The sequence below is a fragment of the Nansenia antarctica genome (genome assembly GCF_963989245.1).
Source record: "Nansenia antarctica genome assembly, chromosome: 2".
Lineage (NCBI taxonomy): Eukaryota > Metazoa > Chordata > Actinopteri > Argentiniformes > Microstomatidae > Nansenia > Nansenia antarctica.
Window position 1 is genome coordinate 52,858,604 of NC_137675.1, and position 11,247 is coordinate 52,869,850.

An 11,247-nucleotide genomic window follows, 5' to 3' on the forward strand; every position below is an offset into this window, starting at 1 on the left:
TTGGTTTCTTTCTATTATTACTACTCGATCTTTTCAGCGTCTTTGAGTGTCTAGAAAAGCGCTATATAAGTCTAATGTATTATTATTATTATTATTATTAGACAGTAGACCTATTTCTGATCGCGCGTGTGTGTGTGTGTGTGTGTCCTGCACAGTGATGTGAATAACGGCGTTAGAATAAACGGCGTTACTAACGACGTTACTTTTTTCAGTAACGGGTAATCTAAATGATTACTATTTCCATCGCTATAACGCCGTTACCGTTACCGGTAATTCAATGCGGCGCGTTACTAGTTACTTTACTGAAGCTTCTCATTGTCATCCGACCTCAGTCACAGCTGCAACGGTGTTTTTGATTGCTGGGGAGGGGAGGGGCGAGACAACCGCTTAAGTGATCATGATTGGGTATGGTAGAGCCAACCATAGTTCAGTGTTGTGCGGATGTTTCTACACACAAACCACACGCGCGCACAGCACCACACACACTCAAACTATCAGAGAGCAATGGCGAGTCCCGAGTGTTCTGAGGTGAACGTGGCGTTTTCACGGTGGAAATACAGGCACTATTTCAACTTCATTGAGGTAAAATGTAAAAACGTACATGTGATGTGTACTTTATGTCCCGGAGCTAAACGTTTGTCCACGTCCGTTGTAAGCAACTCTAACCTGATGAAGCATCTCTCAACGGCACACGCTTCTACAAAACTAGTGGCTAAAACCGTTGATGATGATAGCAGGCCAGGTGTGGCAAACGTGAGCTCCGCTAACAAAGAAGGACACGGAGCCACGCCGTCCAAGCAGCTAAAGCTGGATTTTTCTGCGTCAGCTCCACAAAAACTTGTGACACAGACTGAACTGAACGGAATGATAGGCAGGTATGTTGTTGAGAACATGCTTCCGTTATCAACAGTTGATTCTGACTCCTTCAGAGCCCTAATTGCCAAAATACCGGCGAGAGGAGGGGCCGGTCCGCCATGCAGAAAGACGTTTTCTAAATATATAGACGCCGAGTACGCCAAAATGAATGCCGAGCTCCAAAATAAATTTGAAGAGTTAGAATATGTCTCTACAACTGCAGACATTTGGACTGCACATAATAAAAGCTATCTTGGCGTGACCGCGCATTGGATTCATCCACATAGCATGGAACGAAGGAAAGCAGCCCTGGCATGCAGACGATTCAAGGGCCGTCATACTCACGACAGTATTGCAACTGAACTTGACTACATTCACTCATCCTATGGCATATCCCACAAAATAACATCAACTGTCACGGATAATGGCTCTAATTTCGTCAAGGCCTTCAAAATGTACCAGCCAGCCAAGGAGGATGACTCTGGGGAGGATGAGGATGAGGTGACTTTTATGAACATTAATGATGTCTTGCAAAACAGTGTTGGTGATGATGCTGTGATTACTTTGCCGCCACATCAGAGATGTGCATCGCACACATTAAACCTGGTTTCATGTACTGATGTTGACAAGTGGCTACTGTCAAGACCAGAAGCAAAAGCAATATACAGAAGTGCTACGACAAAATGCACAGGCTTATGGAACAAGGCTAGCCGTTCAACGGTGGCCGCAGAGACCGTGGATGATGTCATCGCAAGGAAGCTGCTAGTCCCTTGCACTACAAGATGGAACTCGTTCTATGATGCCCTTGTTCGAATCTGTGAAATCCCTATAGTCGAGCTGAACACCATCTCCTCCAAGTTCGGGTTGAAAGCCATCACTGAACGAGAGCATCAGTTCATCAGGGAGTACTGTAGTGTAATGAAGCCACTAACAGTGGCCTTAGACATTCTTCAGGGAGAAGACCACTGTTTCCATGGCACACTCCTACCCACGCTCGAGACACTGATGTTCAAGACCCTGGAACTGAAGAGTGGCCTGCAAATCCTTGTTGACCTCCCAGAGGCAGTTGTCAAGGTAAGAACTAGTATTTATCTTTAAATACATTAAATGCATCCATACATTATGAAAAGTTTTTAAATATGGTTAATGTGTAATGCTATTAGTGTGTGTGTGTGTGTGTGTTTGTTTGTGTGTGTGTGTGTGTAAGACAGTCAGTATAATATGCTCTTTGCATTATGTATCATTTCAGGCAATCAAAACAAGATTTGCAGAGGTGCTGGAAAGCGACAATGCTGTCTTGGCTGCTGTGACTCTGCCCAGGTTTAAACTACGTTGGCTGCGGACACAGGACAGGAAGGATAAGGCCAAGGCAAGTCTGCTGGCAGAGTGCCGGAAAAGTGTCCAAGACGAAGACCAGCAAACAGGTACTACCAGCACACCAACACTCACTGACTCAGCCATAGAGGAGTTCTTTTCCTTTGAGGATGAGGATGACCCCTCTGCTACTGCTGAAAGTGAAGTTATGGATTATCTCAAATCAGGAGGACAAGGGATGGACACTCTTAATGGATTTCCACGGATAAAGAAAATTTCACTCAAATACAATGCAGCCACTCCATCCAGCGCCCCCGTAGAGAGACTGTTTAGCCTGGGGAAGCTCGTCTTCACTCCAAAGAGGAACAGGCTCTCTGACCAGAAGTTTGAAAAGCTTCTGCTTTTAACCTCTTCTTATCCACGGACCCAGATGGGCATCCGAAGTGATATAAAGAGTTTACCTCGATCAAGATACAATCACTGGTTTAATGGCTAGGATGGTTAGATGACTGGGTTGGCTGGATGAATGAATGCATGCATGGATGGATGAGTGTTAGGAAGGAGTGTATGGATGGATTTCAGTACTACTTTAAAAGCACTTCATATTGTTTAACTGTTTACTTTTGTTGTGTTGAAAATACTTGAAGTTACAGTCTGTCTACCAGTTGAAGTTGTGTGACAGTTTGATTTATTTGATTTACACAACAAAGATTTAAAAGCACTTCATATTGTTAAATGTTTACTTTTGTAATGAAGAAAATACTTGAAGTACAGTATGTACTGTATACCAGTTGTGGTCTGTTGAAGTGCAATAAATATGAAAAGTTCCCTGCAAATCCAAATTATTTTCTTCCTGATAGGGACACTTTGGTCCCCTAGATGGCACATTTATCTTCTAATCTGGCAGTGGGTAAGCTTTTCCTTGTCACATTTGGCTGACTGACACCACGGCTAGCCCACTGCACCGTGGTAAAAAGTAACGCAATAGTTACTTCCCCTAGTAACTAGTTATTTTTATAATGAAGTAATTCAGTTACTAACTCAGTTACTTTTTGGGATAAGTAACTAGTAACTATAACTAATTACTTTTTTAAAGTAACGTGCCCAACACTGGTTACTGACATATGCAGGGTAATCAGTGACATATGCAGGTCAACGCCGAAGCTCATAGCCAGTCTCTTGGCCAGCTCTCTGATCTCTCCCAACTCCTCACTACCACGCTCCTCTGGAGCCAGCGCAGCAAGCAGCTGAGGAAACACACACACACACACACACACACACACACCACACACCACACACCACACACCACACACACCCTATTAGTAGTCCACCCCTCATCACTTACACACAGTAATACAGAGGTATTGTTTATTTAAACACGCGCGCACACACACGCACACGCGCACACACACACACACACGCGCACACGCACACACACACACCTGCTGCAGACTCAGACAGACAGTGCTGGCGCTCTCCGTGGGGCAGATGAGCCTGGTTTTGCTCAAGGTTTCCATGATGATGTCACCGTAGTCTTTGTAGAACTGGAGAGAGACGTGACAGAATGAGTCGTCATCCTCCTCTCATTCTTCTGACCACTGTGTTTAATCAATCATTTTCTCAACTTTCCATCTGTTTCTCACCCACTCTCTCTCTCTCTCTCTCTCTCTCTCTCTCTCTCTCTCTCTCTCTCTCTCTCTCTCTCTCTCTCTCTCTCTCTCCTCTGACTCATTCCGCCCCCTCACTGATACTAAGAACAACTTCTCACCACTCCTCCACCTTCTCACACACTTCTTCCTTCCAGTGCTACTTTTTTTGGTGATCTCTTCCTCCTCTCTCTCCTCCAGTTCTCCATCTTCCTTCCCTCTAATCATCCTCTCTTCCATCCTCTTACTCTCTTCTCCACCTTGCTGTAGTATTTGAAAATGTCCATGGCAGCGTTGAGGTCCAGGACTCCATAGATGACCAGTTTACAGAAGCCAGACAACTGGTTTCTCCTCCGCTGGAGGCGACATATGTTCAACTCCTGGTTTCTCCTCCGCTGGAGGATTATGTTCAACTCCTCCGCTTCTTCCTCTTCTGAAAAATCTGAGGGAGAGAGGAGCCAAAAGAAGACATTATCCAGAGAGAGAGAGAGAGAGAGAGAGGGGGGGGGGGGCGGGCACAAAAAGAGGAATGAGATGTGAGATGTATATATATATAATGCGCTTTGAGTTGCATCCGTGTACGAAAGGCGCTATATAAATAAAGTTTCACTTCACTTCACTTCACTACATGTGGGAATACGGTACATGTGGGAAAACTAGGGTTAGGGTTAGGTGCTAGGGTTAGGTGCTCGGGTGCTAGGGTTAGGGTTAGACATGCCAGCATGTACCAAGTCAACGTTTTATGCTGCCATGTCCCCGGGAAATGCCGACATAAACCGTATTCCCACATATACCGTAACATATACACCGGTATATAATATATTTTTTACGTTTTTTTTTTTTTTTTTTTTACGAGTCCCACTCATATTTTTATTTTTACTGCAATAGAGACAGTAGAGATTGACAGGAAGGATGGGTGAGAGAGAGAGAGAGAATGTTGGTAACGTAAGGTAATGTTCCCTACCAAGCAGCTCGTCATCCTCAGGCTCAGTGAAGACATAGTCCAGGAGGAAGGCGGCCATCTCAGAGCGGAGGGAGTCGGAGGGGGGGTAGGCCAGCGTGCGCAGGGCGGGCTGAGACCTCATCGCCCCCACCCCCAGCAGCAGCAACAGGTCACACAGCAGCACAAACGCCTGGGGAGATGATAGGAATTTAGAATTTAGCAGACGCTTCTAATCCAAAGCGACTTACAATTACAATTACAGGGACATTCCCCCTGGAGTCACTATGGGCTGAGAATGGTGCCTTACTCAAGAGCCCACTAGTGTTTCAGGCAGGATTTGAACTCACAACCTTCCGATCACCAGTCCAACTCACTATCCACTAGACCACCACTACCCCCGCGCATGCGCACACACAGTCGAGTTCCACACATCATCCCCCCACACACCCACACTGGGTGACGACTGCTACCATACCAGACAGCTCTACCAACTAGTTTGGAGCAGCCTTACAAAAACAGCCCGTCGTTGTCATCCTTGTCAGATTGTTCCCCCCCCCCCCTGCTCTCACCTGGTCTCTGACCTCACCTGGTCTCTGATCTCACCTGGTCTCTGATCTCAGCCTGGCCCACTGACAGACAGCTCTGACACACCACACAGAACGAGTGGAATTCCTTCTTTAGACGCTTGAGCTCCACCTAGGAGTGTGTGGGTGTGAGGAAGAGAGGGGGGAGAGAGGGGGAATAGAGGGGGGAGAGAGGGAAGAGAGAGGGAAGAGAGAGGGGGAAGAGAGGGGGGAAGAGAGGGGGGAAGAGAGCGACAGAATGAGACACGAGAGTGGCAGGTTTCTGAATGACTAAACATAGTATTAAGGAGGGGGGGGATTTGTGTCTGTTTATGTTGGAGCTCTGCGATGTTGGCTAAACAGCCATGTCAGTTTGCCTCATCATCATAACTGACTGCATGTGTGTGTGTGTGTGTGTGTGATGATGTCCATAACTCGATGTGTATGTCCATCTGTGTGTGTGTCCATATCTGTGTGTGTATGTGTGAGTGACGTGTGTCCATATCTGTGTGTGTGTGTGTGTGTGAGTGTGTGTCCATATATGTGTGTGTGTGTGTGTGTGTGAGCGTGTGTGTGTGAGAGTGTGTGTCCATATCTGTGTGTGTGTGTGTGTGTGTGTGTGAGCGTGTGTCCAAATCTGTGTGAGTATGTGTGAGCGACGTGTGTCCATATCTGTGTGAGTATGTGTGAGCATGTGTGAGCGTGTGTCCATATCTGTGTGTATGTCCATCTGTGTGTGTGTGTGTGTCCATATCTGTGTGAGTATGTGTGAGCGACGTGTGTCCATATCTGTGTGAGTATGTGTCCAAATCTGTGTGTGTGTGTGTGTGTACTGTAGAAGCCTGACCGCGGCGCTGTGGCCTCAGATGCTCTTGAACAGATTGCTGTGTTAATTGCATGCTGTCCTCACAGCTGGTGAGAGGCTTAAGCAGGCAGGCAGGCAGGCAGTGCCGTGGTGAAATATGGGCACTTTGGTGTGTGAATACAGTAGCACCATGTAATACATTTACATTTTTATCATTTAGGAAAAATGCTTTTTATCTTTAGGTCTCCCTGGAGTAACTTAGGGCTAAGTGCCTTACTCAAGGGCACACTAGTGGTGGCGGCGGCGGTGTTCCCAGGTGGGGTTTGGACGCATGATCTTCAGATCACCATCAGTCCAACTAGCTATCCACTAAGCCACCGCCACTATAGGTACAGGGTGGCTACATCTGTGTTAATAGGCTAGATGGACAGAGTTTGGTAATACTACAGTATGTAAATACTAAAAAAAGGTAAATACGGCAGACAGGCAATGCCAGAGTAGTCAGGCACACACAGATATGGACACACGTCACTCACACACACACACACACACACACACACACACACACACACACACACACACACACAGATATGGACACACGCTCACGCTCACACACACACACACACACACAGATATGGACACACGCTCACACACACACACACACACAGATATGGACACACGTCACTCACACATACACACACAGATATGGACACACGCTCACACACACACACACACACACACACACACACACACACACAGATATGGACACACACACTCTCTCTCACACACACACACACACACACACAGATGGACATACACGTCGAGTTATGGACATCATCACACACACACACACACACACACCTTGGTTGGTGTAGAGTTGGACACCCTCACTTTCTCCCAGACCAGGTGGAAATATGCACACTTCAGGGCTGGGACCATCAGCTGAAACCAGATAGAATAAAGTTGTGTGTGTGTGTGTGTGTGTGTATTATATACAGTGTCTGCCAGGAGAGATGCGAGGAAACACACACACACACACACACACACACACACACACACACACCTCCTTGTCGAAGTCTCCAGACTCCACGCCGCTCTTCAGCAACTGAAAGCAGGGCTCAAACAGCTTCAACGCAGTCAGGTCCTTGGCACTGAAAACAGAAACACACATATCAGGGCAGCCAACACACACACACACAGACACACACACATACACACATACACACATTCACACACACAGACACACAGACACACACACAGACATCCAAACTCACATAGAATAATATGATTATAAAAAGATGAGAGAACACAAAGTAAATAAAAGAAAATCACATCAAACAACACCTGTTCTGAAAACGATTAAAGGCCTTTGCTTGGCCATTCCTATTCAAAATATGTGTTAAGGGCATTTCATCAGTATTATTTCATTTCACACACTAGTCGACACTCTCTTACCCGCTGAAGGCAGCGATCCTCTTCAGGGCGACCGCAGCACTGTACACATCATCTTCTTCAGCAAAGCCCTGGGCACAGACAGGAAACCTCATTACCCACAACACCTCAAAGGCTCTCTCACATCTACACCCGGGGCGCACACAAGCCTCATCAGCTCAAGTTAAAGACTAGAGAGATGAACTGAATGAGACTCAAGTCAAGCGTGTGTGTGAGTGTGGGTGTGTGTGTGTGAGTGAGTGTGTGTGTGGGTGAGTGTGTGAGAGTATGTGTGAGAGTGAGTGTGTGTCAGAGCGAATGCGAGTGTGTGTGTGTGTGTGTGTGAGTATGAGAGAGTGTGTGTGTGTGTGAGAGCATGTGAGTGTGTGAGAGTGTGTGTGAGAGTCGGGCTGCAGTCGGGCTGCAGTCGGGCTGCCCGATCACGTCTCTTCACAAGACTGGCTCCCCGCTGGTGGAATGAGCTCCCCACGGCCGTCAGAAAGGCAGAGTCACTACCCATCTTCCGTCGTAGACTGAAGACCCATCTCTTCAGGTTACATCTTAACTGCTCCTCCTGAGACATCTTCTGACCCTCACCACTACGTCTCCTAAAGACACCCGCTTTCCCCTCTACTGTGTCCCTAAGAACTTCTACTGCCCCCCTTGTACTGTTTCTCAGTTTCTCCAGTAAAAAAATAATAATAAAAAAAATAAATAAATAAAAAGTTTTAGTAGAAGGCGATAATAGGGAGAAGGTTTTTCCTTCTATCAGTGGCCCCGGGCCCGAGCTAGAGTACTCTTCCTGCAACGAATAGTGGACTGCTGATTCACATGCTTAGTATTCAAATGTATTGATTGTAAGTCGCTTTGGAATAAGGCGTCTGCTAAATGCCAAAAATGTAAATGTAAAGTGAGTGTGTGTCAGAGCGAATGCGAGTGTGTGTGAGTGCGAATTTGAGAGTGTGTGTGTGTGAGTGCGAATGTGAGAGTGCGTGCGTGTGTATGCGTGATTGCGTGCGAGTGTGTGTGAGTGCGTGCATGTGTATGCGTTCGTGTGTGTAAGAGTGTGTGTGTGTACCCGCAGCAGGTCGCTGAGATGGGAGCTGAAGCGCTCCATCAGGCCGTCCAGCAGCTGGCTGATCGCCAGGTCGGCGCGGGAGGAGAAGGTGTAGCTCTCTGCACACAGGGCACACGCCACACGGGCACACGCCTCCAACACCCCAGAGTCCACGTGCTTCTCCACGATGCCACACAGCTGGGACAGGAGCAGGTCCAGAAACTGACAGAGAGAGAGAGAGAGAGGGGGGGGGAGAGGGAGAGAGAGAGAGAGAGAGGGGGGGAGAGAGACAGAGGGGGAGAGAGACAGAGGGGGAGAGAGAGAGAGAGAGAGAGAGAGGGAGGGAGGGGGAAAGAGATAGAGACAGAGGGGGAGAGAGAGAGAGGGGGGAGAGAGACAGAGAGAGACAGAGAGAGAGAGAGGGGAGAGAGAGACAGAGAGAGAGAGAGGGGGGAGAGAGACAGAGAGAGAGAGAGACAGAGACAGAGAGAGAGAGAGAGAGAGAGACAGAGAGAGAGAGAGACAGAGAGGGGGGGGGAGAGAGAGAGAGAGAGAGAGAGAGAGAGAGACAGAGAGAGAGAGAGAGAGTGAACGCTGATGGAAAAGAGAGAGTGAAGCTGGTGGAACCAGGACTGCAGAGTCACTCCCTATCTTCCGCCGTAGACTGAAGACCTCCATCTCTTCAGGATACATCTTAACTGTCCCTCTACCCCCCCTGTACAGTTTCTCTACTGTTAATATATATATATATATATTTTACATTTAATATATATATTTTAAAGATCTTCCTTCTTCTAGCACTACGACTGCCAATGGCCCCTGGCCCTGAGCATAGATGACCTTTTCCTGCCATGACTGGTGGATAGATGATTCACTTCACTTACATACACAAATGTTTTTGTTGTAAGTCGCTTTGGATAAAGGTGTGTGTGTGTGTGTGTGTGTGTGTGTGTGTGTGTGCACCTGCAGCAGAAATGTAATGTGATTGACAACAGGCGAAGAAGGGATGAATACAAGGAGGACAAAGATAAAAGAGAAAAAAAGGTGGGGTAAGAAGGGTGAATATGATGAACGGAGTGGAGTATTTCAGTCTTTTGCCTTCCTCTTTCTCCAATATTTGTACTGAGAGCAATAATATGACATTATAGCTATGGGCGTGTATGCAGCGCTCTCCCCTACTCATCTCCCTCCTCCTCCCTCCTACCTTCTCCAGTCTGCCAGCACTGCTGTAGGTCTCCAGGTCAAAGTACAGAGGGGCCTTGAGGAGGCTGGACACCTTCTCTGTGTCTGCTGAGTACTGTGTATGGGGGTGGAAGAGAAACATATTGAAATCAAATAGTAAGTTCAAACCATGAGCGCTGACATGTGTATGTGTGTGTGTGTGTGTGTGTGTGTGTGTGTGTGTGTGTGTGTGTGTGTGTGTGTGTGTGTGTGTGTGTGTGTGTGTGTAATGGACTGACTTATATAGCGCCTTATTCCAAAGCGCTTTACAATGGCCTCACATTCACACACACATTCACACACCGATGGCGGCAAGCTACCATGCAAGGCGCCGGCCCCGCTCATTGGGAGTTCAATTGGGGGTTCGGTGTCTTGCCCATGGACACCTCGACATGTGGCCAGCCGGGGTTCGAACCGGGTTCTACCTCCTGCGCCACAGCCGCTGTGTGTGTGTGTGTGTGTGTGTGTGTGTGTGTATGTGTGTGTATAGAACTCACAATAAATGTAGAGTTAACAGTTGATAGACACTATAATGTATTGTTAATGTTCACCACCTTGGCCAGAAGCTGGGGCAGCTGGGGGATGAAGTGAGTGGAGATGCGTCTTCTGTCCTGAGCTTGTGTCTTCTTATCCTTCTTGCCCAGGATCTAGGGCACACACACACACACACCCACACACCCACACACAGACACACACACACACACACACACACACACACACACAGACAAACATTCAAAGGCAAACAAAGCAAGAAAACATTCCTTGCATTAACACAAACATATAAGAAAGCATGAAGATGTGCACAAGCAGAATGAAAAGCAACACACACACACACACACACACACGTCCTCCTCTCGTCAGACAGTACAGTAGTGTTCTCCTCTCTCACCCTCTTGCCCTGAGCTCTCCCAGGAGGTGGGTGTCCTTCAGATGCCTGTCTGACTGCACACATCATCAGCTCTATCAGAGCCACCTCCTCCTCATCCTCCAGACCTAACACAGGGAGAGAGGGAGGGAGAGAGAGAGAGGGAGAGAGAGAGATAGAGAGGTAGAGAGAGAAAGAGAGAGGTAGAGAGAGGTAGAGCAAGAGAGAGGTAGAGAAAGAGAGAGGTAGAGAGAGGGAGATAGAGGGAGAGAAAGAAAGAGAGAGGTAGAGAGAGAGGTAGAGCGAGAGGTAGAGAGAGAGAGGTAGAGAAAGAGAGAGGTAGAGAAAGAGAGAGGTAGAGAGAGGGAGATAGAGAGAGAAAGAAAGAGAGAGGTAGAGAAAGAGAGAGGTAGAGAGAGAGAGAGATAGCAAATATTTTCAAGTCAAGACTAAAAACCTATCTTTTTAAAATTGCCTTTAAATAACGAAATTATTACATTATCATTATATAATGATTAAAGCACTTTGAGCTGCAACGTTTGCAGGA

At 47.2% G+C, this 11,247-nt stretch overlaps 1 protein-coding gene across 1 annotated transcript in view; it reads right to left on the reverse strand.

Annotated features, from left to right (window-relative positions):
• Nucleotides 1–2,308: 2,308 nt before the first annotated feature.
• LOC308150264 (cohesin subunit SA-1-like) overlaps nt 2,309–11,247 on the reverse strand; it is a gene marked incomplete at both ends in the record, with an annotated part of 12,685 nt that continues 3,746 nt past the window's right edge. Inside the window, 10 exons of the mRNA XM_080523114.1 lie at nt 2,309–2,363; nt 3,292–3,416; nt 4,064–4,257; nt 4,780–4,948; nt 5,362–5,454; nt 7,190–7,277; nt 7,582–7,649; nt 8,636–8,836; nt 9,819–9,911; nt 10,390–10,482. Of these exons, the coding sequence (XP_080379240.1) occupies nt 2,309–2,363; nt 3,292–3,416; nt 4,064–4,257; nt 4,780–4,948; nt 5,362–5,454; nt 7,190–7,277; nt 7,582–7,649; nt 8,636–8,836; nt 9,819–9,911; nt 10,390–10,482 (1,179 nt within the window). The remainder of the gene's footprint in view (nt 2,364–3,291; nt 3,417–4,063; nt 4,258–4,779; nt 4,949–5,361; nt 5,455–7,189; nt 7,278–7,581; nt 7,650–8,635; nt 8,837–9,818; nt 9,912–10,389; nt 10,483–11,247) is intronic.